The 21051-nt window shown below is 35.8% G+C and overlaps 1 protein-coding gene across 1 annotated transcript; it reads left to right on the forward strand.

The window, feature by feature from the left end:
• The first annotated feature begins 11148 nt into the window (after nt 1-11148).
• Nucleotides 11149-20838, forward strand: LOC121259778 (protein RCC2 homolog). Its single transcript, XM_041161519.1, has 16 exons — nt 11149-11686; nt 11877-11938; nt 12022-12089; nt 12728-12849; nt 13567-13672; nt 13798-13849; nt 15545-15662; nt 15839-15869; nt 15979-16002; nt 16093-16217; nt 17407-17488; nt 18981-19103; nt 19203-19256; nt 19340-19409; nt 19926-19959; nt 20233-20838. Exons 1-16 carry the CDS (start codon nt 11491-11493, stop codon nt 20565-20567), a joined length of 1602 nt encoding a protein of 533 aa, XP_041017453.1. The 5' UTR covers nt 11149-11490; the 3' UTR covers nt 20568-20838.
• The last annotated feature ends 213 nt before the right edge of the window (nt 20839-21051 follow it).

Below are 21051 nucleotides of genomic sequence, written 5' to 3' on the forward strand. Positions count from 1 at the left end.
GCGTTCAAGCTTAATTAGACGTAGACATCAATTTTATATTTTTTTTAATAAATAAGTTCAACCTCTTGAATATTTCATTCATTGAAATAAAGTGTAGAGTGATTATTATATAAAAATATCACTTATTTCAAAAATTTATGAATTTTTATTTATTTTATATTTTAGCAATTTACAATCCTGTCACGTGATAATGTGATATAGGGAAAATGTTACATTTTTTTTACAAGTAGAAAAATATTATACACTACGATATCGTTATATTCATATTTTTTTATGTGTATTATTTATAAATCTGAGATATATTTAAAAAATAATAATGAAAATATTACATTAATAAAATATGTTAAGAAAATTGATAAATCTATGATTAGTTTATAACTATTTTATCATTCTATTTAAAATGACGGGTACCTGTATAAGATTGATTTTTTTTAATGAAGCGTCACAATTATATTAATTGATTTAAATTGAGTTATAACATATTTCATATGATAGTGTAGTATATAGCATATTTCATAATCTTTATGCCGTTACCTATTTGTTGTTTACGCATAAGTGAATATTGTTACTTATCGAATAAAATATAAAATAAAATAAACTCAATTTTTGTAGGAATTTAATCATTTAAATTTTAATTAGGTGCAGCAGGTTCCCAAAAAATTCATTGCAAGCCTGTCCCTTAGGGCAAGGCTGATATATTCAGACATAATTAGTTTATATCTTTTTCCTCAAAACAAATGCTAATAGACTAATTAAATTTGAAAAATACTAAAAGTAATTAAGAAAAAACTTACAAAAAAAATTATTTTTCTACGTATAAGTTATTAATATGTTGAAAATCATAAAATTTAAAATTTAAAATTTTTAAAAAATTAATAAAATAAATATTGTAAGTAAAACTGTAAATACATATAATTTTACAATTTTAAATATAGTTTTACAGTGCATAGATTGCTGTCTCCATATCTATAAATTTTTTGGAGATGGCAATCTATACATCCATCAAAGTCTTAACAATATTCTTTGAAATAAAAAAAATAAAAATAAAAAGCATCCAGCAAAATTTGTGTTACGACTTATGAAAACTTGTAATGTGTTATCATTTAGTGACAATAGAGGATAAAAAAGCTAATCATTGTGCTGAGTTGGACACCTCTCATTTTCAATATCTAACAAATTAAAAAAAAATATTTTAACCATATAAAATCGTTAATTTTTTTTTTATAAATTTTTTTTATATAAATATATTTTTAAGAAATCTTTTTTCCATTCCTCGTAAGAGTACATTCCGTCTATTCACGTGTATGCATCGCAGATAGGATGGGCCCAATAACTCGTAAAATTTATCCTCGATAAAGAACGTAAGGATCAAATGGTCCGTATCCTACATGTACCCCATCCCGAACTCAAAGCCCGATAGATCCAGCACACTCCCTCCCTTCCATGATTCCATCTCGCAGGGTACCATACCATGTCACAGGACGATTGAAAAAACGTTCCCGTTACATGGTCCTGATGAACACACTGAACAATGGATTTAATCTCAGTATTATTATAATAAATATCAGGAAAGCAAAAAAAGAGAGACGCCCACTGGAAAGGAAGGAAGAGAGACTCTGTGAAATCATAAGTTGATGATACATAGAAAAAGGTTAATAATTATAGCAATTATTTAATAGCTTAAAATTGGAAAATACGAAAGGCAAGTCTTGCAAAAGGTATAATTAATTTGGTGCAATGAACTACGTTGATTATTGTCACTCAAGTTGATGACGATGTCTTTTCTGATCCAGTGGGGCCTGTGGGGGCGTGATGGCAAATATCATTGTTTTGCCTCTCACATGCATAGACTTTAGCGGTTTGGTCTCTTTCGGTCTTTCCCATGGGTCTCTTTCAAATCTTTATTTCAATCCCTTCTTGTTGCACATCCTTAATAGTATTATCACAGGGTTCTCTCCAAGCTTTTTCAAGATTACGTGTAACACCTCGTATTTTAGTATATTTTTATTAAAAGATTATTTTTATTTATTTAAAAATTTATTCTCTTATTTTAAAATTGGTTAGATTTTTAATAAGTTTATTTCTATGATTTTAATTTGGTGAAAATTATTTTTATGTACTTTCTTAATATTTATTTATTGTTATGCATTTAAATTGTTTTTCATATTTAATTAATTACTGTGGGATTTAATTATTTCAATTTGAATTTACCATTACGTTTAAATTATTTTATTTAACTCGTAGTTTTAAAATCATCTCCGTTGGATCATTTTCGTGACCCAAGTTATGAGGATTGGACCTCATTTCTTTTCCCTCCATTTTTCTTCCTCTCCTTTTCTTTTCTTTTCTTTCTTTTCTTTTTTTCTTCTTCCTTATTTCTCCCCTCCCCCGTGCGCGCGGACCCAGCTCCCTCTCTCTCCCTCCCTCTCTCTCCGTCCGTTCTTCCTCTCCCCCAGCCCGCCGCCGTGCGCGACACCGCCCGGCCGACCAGCTCCCCCTCCCTCCGGCGACCTCACCCCCCAAATCCCAGCCCCTACCTCTCCGCCGGTAGCCCGCACGCACCCCACGAAGCCGCGGGCCACTTTCACGCCAGCGCCGCCGTCGCACCACCATTGGCCACCATCTTCCTACCACATCATCCCCGACCTCTTGGCAACCCAATGGACCCAACCCCGGCTCCGATCCGTCACCGGTGAAGCTCCACCATCTACATTTTCGATTTGGGCATTTTGGTCTTCTACCGCCCATTCCGCCGCCACCCACGGCAAACCACCACCACCACTAGCTTCACCGACCTCCCTAGGCCCTACCCTATCAATCTTGGGTCTTCGTTTGCCTCCGTTTGAAAGTTGGTATTTGTGACCCACGGCCACAGTGTATTTTACACTGTGGTGTTGCTCAAACGTCGTCTTTTTCAACTTCGTGATCCTTCAGAAATTGTTATATTGCTCTGTAAGTATTTCTCCAAAGAACTTTCGTAATTTAAATGTATTTTTGCACTAACCCATTTCACTGTATTTTTTTTGGCATGCCGGACTGAGTCCGAGGAGTTCGGGGGTCGGATGGATTTGTGATTGGAGTTGTTTGGTTGGATTTGATTGGATTGGTAATTGTTGGTTTGGATATTGTGTTGGTACATGTGCATTTCATTATTTCATGCATGATCATGTTTGTAAAAGAAAACTGGGTTTTCGTGTATTGCATTCATGTTCATGTGTTTATGAAAACTGGGTTTTCATGTGAGAATGGATTTTTGGTGCGTGTGTATCACGACCCCAAGCCGAGATGGGGCATTAACTCGGTGGAGCTTCTCTGGTTACTCGGGAGCGGAATATACTGAGTAACGTCCCCTGGATTGTCGCCGGGCGACAATGGGATCGGACGAGATGGTCTCGTGCCGACTCCGTGGTCCTTCTGCTGGCGGGGACTAGAGGATGTCTGGCCACGTACGCACTGGGCGCGGAACTGGGCATCGCTCGTTGCGTAGTGTGGGTGCTTGGCCATGTACGCGCTGGGCGCGGAACTGAGCACCGCTACGAAGCCAGGACGTGCGGATGGTCTATAGGGGAGGCCATGGTGCATATGGAAATAATGCATGGTGCATTTGGAATTAATGCACTATTTTCTGGGAAAATAGTGCGAGTTGGATTTTGGGTAAATCATTTTCTGGGAAAATGTTTTATTGATATTTTGGGCCAAAATGGGATTTTGGCGTGTGTTGAAAAATTATCATTTTCGGGAAAAATGATGTTTTATGGAAAAATACATATTTCATCATGTGCATGCATGTTAGTTGCATTTAATGCATTTTATATTACGTTGTTATTTGGGGTCATACTTACCTGCGATACCATTTTGTGGTAACGCAGATTTTGATACAGATAAGGAGGAGGAGGGCGAGCCTGAGGAGACGGCTCTGCCTGAGGAGTGATCTGGGATCACTCGTTTGTTTATCTGAAACTATTGTATTATATTTTTATGGATGACTGTATAACTGCTATTTAAATTTTTACTGATATTTGATTGTAAATAAATTCTGGTACTTAGTTGACTATCCGCTGCGTTATTTTATTTGTACACTGTTGCATGTACACACACTGGCACTTCATTAGGATGTGTGACCGTGTTGTCACCATCCTGGCGTCTCGATCCCTGTGTATTTATATAAGGGGAATTGGGGGCGCCACATTACGCAAGGCTCCAAAACATTCCAAAAAACTTATCATGCATTATATCATAACCAATGTATATTTGTAATTATAATTCTTCTATTCAGTAGTCCCACATCACATATATGATGATGTGAATTTTTATTTTTTTCATTCAACAAGTGTGTTATAAGGTTGCTGCGTATAATTTTCCTTTCTTTGAGACCATGCCTAATTCAAGCAAACCTACTAAACTTGATTTGACTTTTGGATGCAATGATCATCTCGATTTCAAGTCATATAAATTGTATTCTTTTGATATAAATACGACATATTTGGTTATTTTACTAATCGACATAATGTGAAAAGATCAAAACACTGTATATTTAAAACTAAGTGAATATTATTAATTCTTTAAAAATTTTCAAGTAGCAACAAGAAGTACACCATCATCATATGATGAATTTTTTCCAAACTTTGTAGGTTATAGTGAAAGGCTGATTTTATACATGGAGATCATGTGAGAATTTGAAAAGGAATTAATACATTCCAAGCGGTTTCTATTGAATTACTATCTACAAAAACAGCTCCTATTACTGCTTCAACAACACAGCTTCAGCGAGGATCTTCTGGAACATCGATAAGACTGTGGGAATGCAAGGGACAGTCCACCATTTCTTTGTCAAATTCTTGAACCTAATATAAGGTTACATGAAAGTTCACTGAATAATCTGAACATAGAGACATACGCATGGCATTAACATTGGTGGATACTGATGAGGTTATAGGAGTTTGGGGTCAATAAATTTTAGGGAACCATTAAGAAAATGGGCCAATTTAATTTTCCTAATGAATTTAACTAAAATTTAGACCAATAATCTATGTGCATGACGTTTGCGCACTCCACGATTGTTTATAGTATTATTTTTTTCTAAGTTGGCTATAAATTCCCCAAGTTAGTGGCAAATTCAAATTCTCCTGCCCCATAACGTTTCTTCTTTCTAATTTTATTAGTGATTTGCATTGCTGAGAAATAGGCATAAACCTCTACATTTTTTTCTGCATTGTCGAGAAAATGCCCAAATGCCAGACGAGTAATCTAGGTTTCATATAATACCAAAAAGCCATGTTAAAAAAGTAATAAATAAAAAAAACCATGTTTAAAATTCAACATACCTTTACATTAATGATCTGTTTCTTTGGTACCATATCAAACCCACATTTAAAAATTCATAGTCATGCACCAAATTTGTGGTTTTAGCATGATCTTTGTCAAACTTTAGGACCAGATTATGTGCCTCATGTTTTGGGATTTTGGATCCCTCCTCTCTGTTCGACCATATACAAATTCATATTGAAGACTTACCGGCATCTTGCAATGTATAAATCGATGCAGACCATGTTGAAAACCGCACGTGCAAGCTTTTTCATTGCGACTTGTCAGTACTGTTACTGCGGAAATCGGTCAACTTCCCAGAAGAGAGTTTTGGGTGCAAGTAGAACAATTTCCTCGTAGTTAAGAAGTTGAGTATTGAGTCACCAACAAAAGCCAATGGTCCGTGAGATGCATGCCGTTCTCAGTACTTTTCTGAATTGTGAAACCAAAAAGCTGCTGAGTAATACTAAATATAATTATGGATTATGTAAATATTGTATATTTATTTTGAAAATAAGTAAACTTTATAATTAAAAAATTAATTTTTTCCTATAAATTTCATAACTACAACCGTTCTCAATGAAGATTGCAAGATTTGCATAAATTAGACCTAAGATGAAATTGATTTTAAAGGCAACACGTGTTTTAAAAAATCAATATATGGAAATAATATAATATTATATAAAAAATAATATCTCTCTAATGCCACTGATGTCCGATCAATGGGCAAGAATCTCGTTTGCATCTGGGAAAAAAAGGTTTTTATTCAAACTTGAGGACATGAACTGAGAGAGAAAATATTTTAGGCGTTTTAAAAAAGAATGAGATTTATTATTAAAAAATTAATTTTTTTTTTATGTGAGTCTTGTATTTATTCATTTTTTTCAAAATGACTATGCGTTGCTTACGCACTCTTTCATTGCAAATATCATTTCTCTTAAATTAATAATAAATATTGTATTGTCTGTTTCAAATTGTCTATATATCATCTATTCGAAGTCTTTAAATTCAAACAATAGTTTGAAGTAAATGTTTTCCTTGCATCTATGACGCACCCCTTGAACTTCGCAAAACTCGAGTCTCAAACTTGCTAGCACGAGTCTAAAGGAAAGGAGTTGGCAAGAGTAACGGATTTTTTACAAGTGAAAGGTCGAGACAAGTTGAAGGGGAGCATGCTACTCACGTTTGTCTATTATTATATGATGTTAAATTAAATGATTTGATATTATCTATTATATTTTATATGTGAGTTAATTATTTGATGTCTAATAAAAAAATGTTATGAAAATAATAATAAAATAATTATAAATAAGATTTATCCAAATTCGTGACAAATGTGGGAAGAAAATAAAACATATCCGTATGATTTTTTTTTTCTTTTTCATTTTGTTGGTTCTTTAAACCCATGGAGAGCCATTTATGGACCACATTAATATCAAAAGCTTATACATTTTTGTGTCGCCCCCAGGCCTCGCTTAGAATTGGACGGTGATTGATATGCAAGGACATGTAACACAAGACTACACATCTCTCGTACATGACAAATAATATGTTATGCATCTAAATACATTAGTAGTATGCAATAATGTATTATCGGAAAAATAGTAAAAGTTAGATAAACTAAACAACACGATAAGTAGTTGCAAAACACATGACACCATACTAATATCATATCTCAAACATTGTTCAAAACGTAAACATATATCATAAAGATATAACATTTCAAATTATAGAGTATAGTTTAAAACTCCCAAAACACGGGATCTTCTCAAAACATAGTTCCACAAAAGTTGAGGTCTAAAACCATAAGTACTTTTTTTTCCCCACAAAATAATTTAAGCTCTCGTACTTCTTCAAGAAGATTCGAGCTTCACACTTTTTTCCAAAGCCTTATCTTTGTCTCGGTTGTTACGCCGCTTGAGCTCCACAATGAATTCAAGTATACCAGTAATTTCCCGGTCGATGGCCTCGAGTCGCTCCAAGATAAAGGGTTCGGGCCGATTCACAGCCATCTTAAGCATAATCCTCTTCAGAGGATGAAGTGTTGTTCTCTTCCTCTTGGTCATGGTCGTCGCTTACTATACCTATCATAACTTTTACCATTTTGGTTGGGGAATAGTAGTGAAAACTACCACAATGAGATTTCAAGATATCTCAGCAAGTAATCACACAACATATTATAATTAACATAAGCATACAAAAGGTATGTTATGAAATACGTGCATGAACATGTACTTGACTTATGCACTTAACCATTTTCAAGAGACTCGTAATAGAGACTCAAGCTTTTCATAAAAACTTCTTAACTTTTTCTTATTCACGTGAACTTATTCAGAACTTGTTTTATCAGAACATATCACAAGATTTGCATCGAGTGATTATTGGCACTTGGGCTCATATTCTTATTTAAATGGTAGACACAACACGATTCCCCTTAGCACCGGGTGTTCCTGCTAGTTACCTCACCATCAACGGTCCGTATACCGCGATGAATACGTCATAAACAGAGATTCATATTAACTCGACCTTACTTCGTCGGGTTACATGTCTTATGCACCCACTAGCATTAGGCGCTTCCTCGCTTTGGTATCCTTTGAAAAGAATCAATTTGAGACTCGTTGACGGTATTTTGTTGACCCAGTGGTTACCACTTCATTCTTAAATACTCCAGAGTGGACATAAGAGTTCCACTATGACATTCCCTTACCTTAGCACTTTGGGTCATAATAAAACTTTTAAACTCTTTTATTTGAAAACATTTTCCCAAATGACATGCATACTTACACTTGATATATGACATGCGAAATGTTGTGCGTAAAATAACCAAGTATAACGTGTTCATTTCATAGCATGATAACATAAATCATATGAGATATCAAAACACATATATGGAATCATGAGAACTTGCTTAGGCCGAAACTCATGGGCACAAAAACATGAATGATCATCACTTAAACATGTTCCAAAATTCAAGCATGTAATATATAAATCAAGACATAGTAAAACAAAATATGAAATTATAAGTTTTGACTAAAGTCTGAAACTTCCAAGACATGTTCAAACCAAAATATCATGTTACATAAACCATCAACTTTAATCAAGTGAATATTGAAACTTATAGGAGTATTTCATGGCATTTTCATCACAAATCTGAAATATATAATTCATTCTTTATAGTTACTCAATATCATATTAGCATATTCAAACAAATAACTAAGAGATGACAAACAAAGCAACCAAAACCGTGGAAAGATTTACACAAATATATACAAGCATTAACCAAGAGTAAATTAAATGTATACTTACAAAAATCCATGTAAAGAAATACTAGCAAGCTGTAAATCCAAGCATACTATATTAGAAAGAGTAACTAAAACCCTATTTCATATTCTTAAATGCGTGTATGGATTTCTACAGCATCACTTGGTCTTAAACCATTCGGCTTATAGGGTTTTTGGGTTAAAACCCATTCATTTCACTCATAAAGTAAAACAAAACCTAAAGTAAGCAAAGATACATGTGGTGGTAAAAAACATAGAGGATGAACTCCCCCTTACTAATCGGCTTCAAGGGTTTTCTTAAAAATCCTAAGTCATTTTTCTAAGAAAACGTTAGAAAGTGTGAGTGTTCTATCATTGTCAAAGTCTAATGAGATTTGAATCTCATTTTCGGGTCGAGAAAGTCGATCCTTACCTTGCTTATCCTTGGTGGTGCCGAAATCCCTTATCTTGCAAGGATCATCCTTGTTTGGTTGGAAATAAATACAAGAAAGTGAGGGAACTTTCAAATGAACATAGGATAATTGTGTGGAGAAAGTGAGAGCTCATGTAATTTTCGAAAAAATGGCAAGGAAAAAGCCCATTGGCGTGTACCCCTTCTTTTTTATAGAAGACCCTTCACTTCTCTCATTGGTTGCTTCCAAAATCCTTGCATGGATGACAAGTGACATAGGTTTATTTTTCCCCTTTCTCTTTTGCCGAAAATGCCTCCTGGAGTTCCCCACTTGGATTGCATTGGGAAGGAACACCTTGGGGGTGGCGTGTAGGGTTTCTCTTCCATTAGCCGAAATTCCTTTATTTCCCTTTTATGCCATTCCTTTCTCTAAACAAGTGAATATTTCTTTAAGGGTAGCTTGGTAAAACATTACATGCCTCTTCGTTTTCCCAACAAGTAACATTTGGCATGGATGACAAGTGGCATTGGGCGTGTGCCATAGCCCTAGTCATCCACTATTTCTTTCTTTCCCAAGTTGATACTTTATCTTCCAAGTGCTCATTCCCTAAGTAACCTTGCATGTACCATTGGTCTAAAATAAACTAAGTGACAAGTGGCAAGTGAATGAGAGGTGCTGTTAGCCGAAATCCTAAGGGCATACTTGTCCTTGACACTTGGCAAAAGTTGACTAAATTCAAAATCTTATGTGCCTCCATTTGGTTCTCTATGCAAAACTTATAGAAAAGCTCAATTTCACTTTCCTGGGCTTCTCTTTCAAAGAAATCTACATTGGAACTCGAATTCTAGGCAAAACAATGGGTTAGGCGTGCAGGCCATTCTTAGTGTTTTCCTACACCTCTCTCTCCCCCTTAACCCATTATCAATACTAGATTCAAGGTATAACATTCTCATGACACATGACGCTAGTGACTTAGAATTGGGTCATGGGCCTAAACCATTAAAACTGAGTTTCTAAATAGGGTTGAAATTTCAAAGTAAACTAAGGTCACTCTCCTATCAGGTTCAAGTTACCAAATCAAAGATTCTAAGGCATTCCAAAGTAATTAAGGCTCATAAAATGCCATGGCAATCTATAATAAATTTTAAGAGCCAAGTCTAGACAAACTCGGGTCATCACAATTCCGATGACATTTTTTTTGTTAAAATGGTAGGGATTTCAAACTCAGGTTTTATATTTAGAGAATTGGATCATATGCCATCAAACTATTAAGCTCTTGACCATTCCGATGGCATTAGTCTCACAATTACGTGGGTGTTTCTATTTCAAAAAAAAAGTTACATGGGTGTTTCTATTTTACTATCTTAATTTTCCAAACCACCATATTACACAATTAATTTTATGTGTTTGGGTATTGTCTTTTAATAAAACTTTTAATTTATTTGTAGTGGACTTAGTGGTGGAGTCTGACAAATGACAAGTTGATGTGTTTGTATCTACTACAAGCTCTCTCTCTCTCTCTTTTAAAGGAGTTGGGAGTTTTGAATCCAATTTTTTATCTACAGAATTAGATCATATGTCGCTTTTTTTTCCTCTTTTTCATTATATATATTTTTTTATAAAACTATGAACGGAAATACAAAAACATATACTGAAATACCACAAATCTCGAAAAATGGGTTTTCACCTATAATTTAAAACTTGTCGTTTTCTTTGAATAGATGAAAATCCCACTTTACCTTTCAAAGAAAATGTAGTCTTAAAGATGAAAACATTTTTTCTCTTTATGAAATTTATGTAGAGACGGGGGAGAAAGCATAGAAGAACGAAACACAATTGAAGAATATATTAGGAATATATAGGAAATCATGGAAAAAACAATGACACTGTTTAGTCTACCCTTCCTCCAAAGAGTCTTCTTCAAAGCGGGAGGAAAGGGGTTGGGGCTGTGATATCCGCGAAGAGGTTTGACGAGGACAGTACCCTGAGCCTTAGGGGGGAAAAGAGGGGAGAAAAAAAAAAAAAAACAATCACAAGACAAGGACTGAAAAAGAAATAAACAAAAGTGAAAAGGTTATAACGTAAATAACAAAGCACCAGCAATATCTACCCGCTGATACGCACTCTTATTTAATATTTATTTATTTTTCTTTCGGTTGAAATAATTTAAGGCCCCTATTCTCGGAAAAACCAAACGATCGCTTTTTCTTTTTCTTTCTCATTCCCCATTTTATATTTGTCCATTTCGATTAGGGTTTTCTTTTTCTTCTTCATCTCCTCTTCGTCTCTGAGCTTACAAACCCTAATCTCCTCCCCCCCTCTCACCCACTCTCCGTCCGATCTCCTTTCACTAGCCGTTACACTCGGTTTCCCGCCAAGTTCAACTTCATCTCAGCCGTCTGTTTCTGTTGTTTATTTTTAAAAAAACTAACCGTTAGATCTGCCATATCGGGAAACCGTTCGGTTTGTGTTCCTTTTTTTCTCTCGACATAAGATTTTATTGACCGTTGGGAATGTCTGCGGTGGAACCGGAGAAGACGGTTGACGTGGTGTCGGAGGAGGAGGAGAAAGGGGGAGAGCTCTTGTTCTGCGGTGCCACTTCTTGGGATTCCGTTGGTCGCCGCAAAGGCCTCGAGGGCAACTTGGTCTCCCCGACTCGGCTTCGCCCGCTCGTCGGTGTTGACATTCGATTCGTCGCTTCGGGCTGCAGTAAGTTTCATTTTCCATCTAGAATTGGTTTCGCTTCGCTTTTGGCTCCTATTCGATTGCATTTCTCGGTTCTTGAATCGAATGCCTTGATCTTGACCGAACATTGCCGGTGTAGTTTTGGTATTTTTATTTTTCTTTCATTATAACGAATTGTATTCTGACCGTTATATGGTATTGCATCGAATCGTAGCATCGTGTCATTGTGTGGCGCTGGATACTGAAGGGCGTTGCTATACATGGGGGCGCAATGAGGCACGAACTTGTATTTTGTTAGCAAGTTTGTACGTTTCTTGCTCTCTTTTTATGCTATTAATTCATAGTGTATTGATGTGCAGAAGGGCCAACTTGGCCACGGAGACACTATACAGAGAGACAGGCCGACTGTAGTGTCTGAACTTCTCAAGTAAGTTGCTGGAGTCAGGCTTTGCTTGCTCAGTGTCTACTCCAAATCTTGGGAGTGGCTCCTGTCCAATAGGTTGTTGTAGAGTTCCTCTTTGATTTATGGCTTCCCTTGAGCGAACAGATGTTCTGAATAAATGCAGCTGGCTTGAGTTTGAATTTTAGGGATTAAAGTGTCTGAAACTGTAATTTAATGACTGCATATAGTGGTTATAGAATTGAATTATTTAATGTAAATGGGGCTGAGAAAAAACAATTCGAAGAAAGTATTGAAAAAAATAGATGGATAGAACAAAACTATTTTGCAAAAGTTATTAGGCATTTTGTTTGTGGTTGGTTAGCAAAGTTCCACCTTGTCAAGATGGTAGAGAACTTGATAGGCACATAACAAGAAGTGGAAATAGATTTACTTGCTTATCAAAGTTTCACCTTTTCAGGATGGTAGAGTACAGATGAGTGATAGTGATGAAGGTTCTGTTAAGGATTTGTATATTCTACTAATATCATATGACAAATGCTCGTATTGGTGATTTTTGTAACCCATGGAAAATCCTGGATTTAAATGTCTTAATTAAGTTTTAAAACCAGTATTTATTTATTTATTCATTTTGTTATTCGAGTTGTTATGGCTATCCATTGAAGGTACAAAGTCATTAGAGCTGGAACGGGGAGGAGCCATACAGTGGTGGGTACTGAGGATGGAATTTCCCTCTCCTTTGGCTGGAACAAACATGGACAGCTGGGTTCAGGCTCATTACGCAATGGTGGGTTTGTTTTTATAAATTTAGTTCAATGAAATTTCTAGAAGCTGGCAATGCAAATCTAATGGCAAATGTTTTTGATAGGCTGGCCACTCTGACATTGCAGTGCCATTTATAGATTTAAGAGTTATAAGCTCACTACATATGAGGCAGGGTACACAATATTTCCAAGTTTCTTATGCATTAAGAATGGCACTTGTAACACATGGAATACCTATCTGATTTGATGCTGAAGTTGGTACTTTAAGGGCATTCTTGGAATAACGATCGAGTACTAGTACTTTGTCACACTATATGCGACATTATTATGCAAATACAGATAAAATAATCCAAGTTTGATCCCTTTACGTGTTACATTTTTTTTAGGTAACATCATTATATTAAAATAACAAAATTCAACATTGTTATTTGATTTTGAAGGTTTTATGGGAAAATGTGATTAGGGATATGCGGTGTGCTTAATCCAAGTTTGCCTTTGCAAATTACTGATAAAAAAAAGTTTGCCTTTGCAAATTGAATTCAGATCACTAAGTCCATCATCCAGATTATGTTTGTATCTGGATCTGATTCCTGTATGTATTTTTACAGTTGTGAACAAATAGCATATGATATTTTACTTATTAATGCTTATAGAGTTTGTATTTCTGTTATATCTCATTGTAAAACATGCATTAGTGTCTGACAACAAGCTGCTTTACGTAGTCACTTTATCATTTGTAGAAATCGAGTTATCTCCTGTTCGCTGTCTTGTTTCTGAAGTAAAAAATACTGTTTGCGGGGCTGACTTCACCGTGTGGTTGACTTCTGTTGAAGGAGCTTCTATACTGTATGGTTTGTGGATACACTCGGGCTTTTGTTTTCATGGTTTTTCGGCCAATTTGTCATTTGGTTTTGTAGTTCACAATTAAGTCAAACAACTTGCTGATTTGCAAAATGTTTCTTGGTTTCTAGGACTGCAGGTCTTCCTCAGTATGGACAACTTGGGCATGGAACAGACAATGAGGTATGCCATTATGTTTTATGTGTTCATTTTTTATATTCTCCCCATGATCTTTTGACAAGTTGCCAAGTTATCCGTGTGTCATATTCATGGGATCCAAAGACTTTATTGCTTTAAATTTGGTGATAGCGACATAGGTCCTTATTTGTATTTCTATATTTTCTTGGCCAACTTTCATGTATAGAGGCATAGGTCCTTACCTGTATTTCTATATTTTCTTGGCCAACTTTCATATATAGAAGCATTATGTTTGGGATAATTCTTTTATCAGGGGTGCATAGAGTGATCAAGTACCACTAAAAGGTAAATGGTAGAATTTGTTACATAGCACTGATCCAATATGAGTATTAATTTGTATCTACTAATTTTTTAATCTGAATCTCCTGAGGGTTTTTAATAGAACAGCTGGATTGTTTGATAGGAATTTTGTTTAGTTTTTTCTTTTGAGATGAATCTTAACCCCCTCAAAAAGTATGAAGTTGATGCAATATGCTGGCTTCTTAACGAAGGAAACAAGCTGACTGTGGAAATATGTACGGTGGACTATCATTGGATTTTGATTTTGGAAATAGGCTTATAAAGAGGGATTAATAGGATAGTTTTCTTAGAGATCGTACCTCATTTCACATTCACAAAAAAAAAAAATGTACCTCACTTAGAACCAGAAGCATCTTGCCTCTTGATTGTTGGGATCCTTTGACATTTTCAACCTATTGAGAAAAGTACTTAATAGTTCAAATGTCCTTTTTGTTTTCAAATATCCTTCAAAAATATTTCCTACAATATGATGAAAAAAAGTTCTTACAAAGGTGGTTACTTTATTTTTTGTTAAGTATAAAGGTGGTTACTTTTAGTCTTTTAGGTGTAGTATTCTGCAGCTAGCCTTCATTTTTTTTTTTTGATAAATTGCAGTTTGCCTCAATAGAATTCTATTCAACAAAATTATTCAAAACATATGATGATGTTAATATTTCAAAATCTCCCATGGCCGAATATGAACTTATTAAGGCACTTTAAGCTGGTTTGTGGTGCTAGCATTAAACGGATGCTGAACTGTGGAATGATTTTCGTAATATCCACCCCCTCTTGCCCCTCCCACTGCTTTCTGCTTCTCCCTCGGCTGGTGTGAAGTCCAATCAATTCATCAATTGCTTAAACTTGACTTTCTTGTTTAGTTTCACGCTTCTGCTTGCTAGCAGCTCTCATCTTGAATTTTGTTACGTCCTTTTATTTATATTTAATCTTCCTTTACACACCGTATGTAGCCTATGTAAACGTTTCCATTAGACTGCATTCATCAAGAAGCCTCTTTGATGTTGTCATTATTTAGTTTGCTCTAGTCACTACCCTTGATAAAGTGTCATACAGTTTATATGCAGGCACAAAGACACAGGGCGCTGCATGATTTAAACACATGTTTGTACATACACTCACAGATATGAGACTTTTTTTGTATGAAGCTTCACCTAATTTAAGCTGCTGTGTGGCACTAGGATTAAATGGCTACTGAACTGTAGAAACCTCTTTGATTTGTCATTACCTTGTTTCCTCTAGTCGATAATACCCTTGATGAAATGTCAAAGTTTGTATACAGACAGAGACAGGGGGTTGCATGATTTAGACACATTTGTACATACACATACCGATATGGGACCTTTTTTAGTGTGAAGCTTCACATAATTTTGGATGTGCCTGCAGTACAACACCAAGGACAGCTCAGTGAGACTCGCTTATGAAGCCCAACCACGCCCTAGAGCAATAGCTTCTCTTGCTGGGGAAACGATTGTCAAAGTTGCATGCGGAACGAACCATACTGGTTGTTAATAGCTTCTTCTCTCTCTGTGTATTTATACATACGCATTTTCTTAGGTGTATTTGTACATAAGTCATTATAATCCCCCCCAGCCCCCACCCCACTTTTCCTACACGTCAACATACTTGCATTGTTGTTATGTTTGTTTCTTTATGTTGGCTTTTGGTCTTGGCATACAGTGGCTGTGGATTCAAATGGATTTGTTTACACGTAAGTGCTTATTCAGTTTACCTAGTGTGAGATAGCATTACACTTCTCTTTCTTCCTGCTGACTTGGAAATATCTTCTGGTTGGCTATCTTCTGTGGAAATATGTTTAGGTGGGGATTTGGCGGTTATGGAAGGTAGGTTCTAGCTATTCAGATTGTGTATGGGCTTTCTTCATGGTGCCGTCTTTTTCTTATCCATGTAATTCCTGGAATGCTTATTTTTAGGCTCGGACATAGGGAGCAGAAGGATGAGTGGGTCCCTCGTCGTGTTGACGTTTTTCAGAGGCACAATGTTCTACCTCCAGATGCCGTGATTTCAGCCGGTTCTGTTAACTCCTCTTGCACTGCAGGTATATATGAACTTGGTTTAAAGTGTAGATATTGTGATACACACATCCTCCCCTATTATAGACCTTGTTTATTATGGAAGCTTGGAAGGTGGTGCTTAATGCCAACTGGGACAATATGTAAAGGTGTTCGAACAACATGATACCATGTTGAGTGTGTCAGTGTGGAACAATAGAATGCAAGTTGCTCTATAGATCTTAGCATATAAGTAGATGTAACAAATCATTTAGACAACCATGTAATGAGTGTATGTGTAGATCATGACATGATAAAGATGTAGAAGGGCTGTGGGAAGATTAAATTTATGTTTAAGCTTTGTGGTTTACCCAATTAGCCTACACCTCTTATTGATATTATTTGGCAGAGAGCTAAGTGTTATGGTTAATCTCTCTAAAGGAAAATATAGAGGAAAAACTTTGTTATGGTGAAAAAATTGAATTTCAAATCAAGCATAAGAGTCTAAGTCTTTAGAATGTAACTAGGTGTTTCTTGTGTATACTCCCTGTGTACTCGGGCTTCGCCTATTTCATTATGCTTAATAAAGTTCTAACTTATAAAAAAAAAAAAAAATTTGAGTGAAACACTTCTTCATAAGGTTATTGAATTGGCTTTAGTTTTGCTTGTCATATCTTAGGACTAAGATGTCATATAATATCCAATTTATTTGTCCATTGGTAATGTGGGAGTGCACACGTCTATTACTAGGCAATTGAATTGGCTTTAGTTTGGCTTGCCATATCTTAGGACCAAGATATCGTGTTACATTCAATTTATTTGTTCATGTTTTTTTCTTCATGGGCCCCCGAATAAAGGACCAAATCATCAAGTAAGCTTTGGCTAGCGATAAAAAAAAAGTAGTAACCCACTGGGCTCATTGGCAATTAGCCAAGGTTAGTTGAAGTGAGGATCCTATTTAGTGTTTCTAAGGGGCTTCAGGCCTCTACTTTTTTTTTAATAGGTAAAAGTAAAATTTTATTGATATAAAAGGCAAGCTTTAGGCCTCTACTTACCATGCAAGTGAAATAATTTTATACAAATGGCATATGCAGGAAGGAATATGAAAACATTATTAATTGGAGAACATTTTTTTTCCGAACCTTACCACTCCTTAATTTTTAAATTTGTGTTCTATTTTTTTTACAGTTTTTTTTGTTTTTTTTTGGTTTTTGTTAAAATTAATTTGTTTTCTAGGTGGAGGACAGTTGTATATGTGGGGCAAAATAAAGAATGCCGGTGATGACTGGATGTATCCTAAACCTCTCATGGATTTAAGGTTTGGCTCTGCATCATGATTGTGTTATTTATACATTAAGTTATATTTTTTTTATTGGCACCGGGTCTCCAAGATCAAAGTCCCGACTAATCCGAGGGTGCACAGACCCTCGGCAAGGAGTTTCCCGCAAGTGCACCTCGGGTAATTCAATGGGAAGTTCCCCCCGTCCGATGGCCCCTAGAAAGTGTTTGTACCCAAAAGGATTCAAACCTTAGACCTCGAGGGAGCATACCACCAAAACCAAGGCCTTTACCACTTGAGCCAACCCCTAGGGGTTGGTTAAGTGTTATTAAGGATCAAAAGATGTGTTTCCCAGTACAGAGAACTAATACTTGAGATACACCCTATGAAAAAAAAAAGGCATAAAAGCCCCGTAAACTACAAAGAAAAAGCTGAATGAGCAATCATCCAATGTGGTAAAGGGTTTTGAACAAGAATCCTTGAGTTCCTCTGTCTTTATTGTCTCTCCAATTGCAACACAACAAACTAGATGGAACAATCTTCCATGATGCTTTGCTGTGAGACTGACAAACGTTCCATTTCAATAGTCCAATAAGATCTATGACATGACAAAGCATTGCAATCTAACCCAAACATCCCAAAAATAGAATTTCATCAACTTATCTGTGGAAACTCTTCCACGAACTGCATAGATTTTTCTGTAACTTTGGATTAACTTTTTTGTTTGACATCTCCCACAGTTGTTTAGGAGTTTCATGTTTTTTCATGCAAGTTGATCCCATTAGGACCTTTGTCCTTCACTTTCTGCTTTTACATCTTCATATGTGGAACTTTTTAAAGTAATGGATAAAAGAGAAAAGTGAAATTGAAGTTTGCTACAAGATTAGTTATGGGATGAGTAAAGGTTAGCATGAAAAGGGATTTCAAACCGAGGCTTGTAGTCATGTGAATGAAGGCTTTAACACCAAGACTTTGGTGTTGTTGTCTTTTGAGTTTTGGGAGTTATTATGAATTTTTATTTGTAGAAGTTTTGTTTACTGAATAAAAAAATGAACAATTATCTGTGGGATTTGATCCAAAGAACCAAGTCGGCTCGGCCTTTCTTTATCCAAGTATAATCATGCAATTGTCAAGCAGTTTTGCAGAACCAATAGTGCTGTTAATATTCTGAATATTATAGCATTCCTATTGCACTTTGATTTTTTTTTTTTTTTTGGCCAAAATTTTGAGTTCATTTAGGAAATCTTGATGATTCAAATTGACTAGCCATCAAAGCATATCAGAAAAATTTCCCTTGATTTTTAGATTTTGTATTCTCTTCAGCTTTACAAGTATCCCGTCTCCTGGCCTTTATTGTTGGTGTAAATCCAAAGCCTCTTTCAGTAATATAATATCCTGTCTGACATCATGAAAGTGTATTACTCTTCCAACTCATGAAGCAATAATTTAGAGGTTTGCTGGTTGTAGTTTTTGGGTTTGACTGGTACTCAGCATAATTGCATAGATAACTTTATTTTCTGCTTTTTTACAGTGGCTGGAATCTACGTTGCATGGATTCAGGTAATATGCACCATTTTGTTGGTGCTGATTCCTCCTGCATAAGTTGGGGCCATGCACAACATGGAGAGCTGGGATTTGGCCCAAATGGGCAGAAGTAAGGGTTTGTCACTTCTAAATCATAAATTTCCTTTCTTTTAAAGGCTTTCTTTTTTCTTTCTTTAAGTTTTGCTTTGTGTTTGTTTCTGCTCCTAAGATCTTCCGCAATACCCAAAAAAGTAGATATTCTTGAGGGCATGCATGTCATCAGGTGCGTGTTAATCTTTTTTTACCTTTTAATTTGTTTTCAACAATTCTACCCATATTTTGTAATTATTATTTTTTTCCCTGTAGTGTTGCATGTGGTATGGGCCATTCCATGGTGGTGGTTGATAGAAAAAATGTGGGTGACCAACTTGATCAGGTGATTATTAAAAGATCACAGTATCCTGTTATTGGAATTTTGGGTGCTCTTGCATTTTTGGTGTTGTATCTTATCGGAATGTTGTCTGAACACTGTTGCCAGAAGAAATGTAGTTACCCTTAGCTTTCAGCGGTCATCGATCTTTCTTTGAGCATTTAACTGCCTGGTAGTGTTTTGGCAGTACAATGATTTTGAAACAGTAATTGCGTTCTTTGATAAATGAGCTAGATGAAATAGGAATTTTTCTTAAATGGTGTGCTTGGAATGTTCGATTCGGAAGAATCTTAAACAGCAAGTGTTTTGGCATGGCAGAATCGTTTTGTAGTGACAGCTAGCTGCTCTAGACTCTTTAATGCCATACTCTGTTCAAAATCTAATGTTCAGCAGCGATTTTCCCTTCTTTTGGAAGGGCATTTTATCTCCTATATTTTAGTAGCTGCTTTTCATTACGTTCCCAAAAAAATACAGATAAAGCTGTTATTAACTTTGGATAATTTTTTATCTTTTTTTTTTCAGCTTGATATTTATGATGGCAAAGCTTCTGGTGAAGGTATGCTGATGTCAAAGCATGTAGTGTAAATGGTTGGTCTGATTTATTGTTGGAAGAACTCCTGTTATTACATGTTTTGGATGAAAGGAATATTTGTCGATTCAAGGCACAACTTTTGGCCAAGTGGACAATGTATATGTTTGCAGGTTTTTAGGGGCCAGACTTGCCTGGGCCTCCCATTGCCTGAGAGTTGAAATTAGCTTGGCTGTCAACATTGTATTGACGATTTGGGGGTCTAAGCTGGTTACCTAATCAGAAGAATTCTTTCTGCAGGTAGTGAAGAGCCTGAGCTTCAAACTCCGGTTGTCAAGCAAACTGCTAAAAAGGGTACTGCTAAATCTTTAAGTAACTCTAAGAAGAGGAAGAAGTTGAAAGATTCATCTGACTCGGAAGATGGAGACGACAGTGATGCTGACAGTGAAGATGGTGAAGAACAGGTCAATGGGCAGACAGAACAGAGAAAGGGGGGTAGGAATGTTTCTGGTCGAGGTCGAGGTAAAGGTGCTAATAAATCAACGCGTGGGCGAGGTCGACCTCCAGCAGCAAATAAAAGTTCACATTCTTCTCAAGGGAAAAGCGGTAAAAGAGGAAGGCCCCGGAAGGCCTAACTTCACAGTTCCAAGTTTGAAATTTTGTTCTCTCTCTGTTTAGGGAGGGGTACGACACTATCAATTGGCTACTGTAATTGGAGTTCTTTCTAATTGCCAAAAAGTTTTTTTTTTCCTTTTTTAATTCTTCAGTCCCGCTAAATTGTACTTGTTTGATTGATAGAAACATTTCTCTTGTACTAACATTTCATTTTTTTACTTGGAAAACTGAGAAAATGTTGCAGCAGCACTTACCACATTATCTATTTTAGAAAATCTCACATTCAGTCAATTTTCCCATTGATATTTCATAACTTGATAACTTGATGGAATAAATATGGATAGTAGTTACTGTTGGGAGTAATTATTTTGTACATATGACGTGGTATCATTTAGATTATATATTTTTCAAGTCTAAAAAAAAAAAGAAGTAAAGGACTAGAAACAGTCATGTAATGAATGAATGAAAAATGTGCACTGCTATAGTAGTTTCTCTCTAGCATTA

The sequence above is a fragment of the Juglans microcarpa x Juglans regia genome, chromosome 4D (assembly GCF_004785595.1).
Source record: "Juglans microcarpa x Juglans regia isolate MS1-56 chromosome 4D, Jm3101_v1.0, whole genome shotgun sequence".
Lineage (NCBI taxonomy): Eukaryota > Viridiplantae > Streptophyta > Magnoliopsida > Fagales > Juglandaceae > Juglans > Juglans microcarpa x Juglans regia.

Bases quoted from the DNA above. Each gene is read 5' to 3' on its own strand.
- LOC121259778 (XM_041161519.1), top strand. From the start codon at position 11,491: ATGTCTGCGGTGGAACCGGAGAAGACGGTTGACGTGGTGTCGGAGGAG. The intron at 12,090-12,727 runs GTAAGTTGCTGG...TATCCATTGAAG, and splicing joins GTAGTGTCTGAACTTCTCAA to GTACAAAGTCATTAGAGCTG. The intron at 19,960-20,232 runs GTATGCTGATGT...TTCTTTCTGCAG, and splicing joins TGGCAAAGCTTCTGGTGAAG to GTAGTGAAGAGCCTGAGCTT.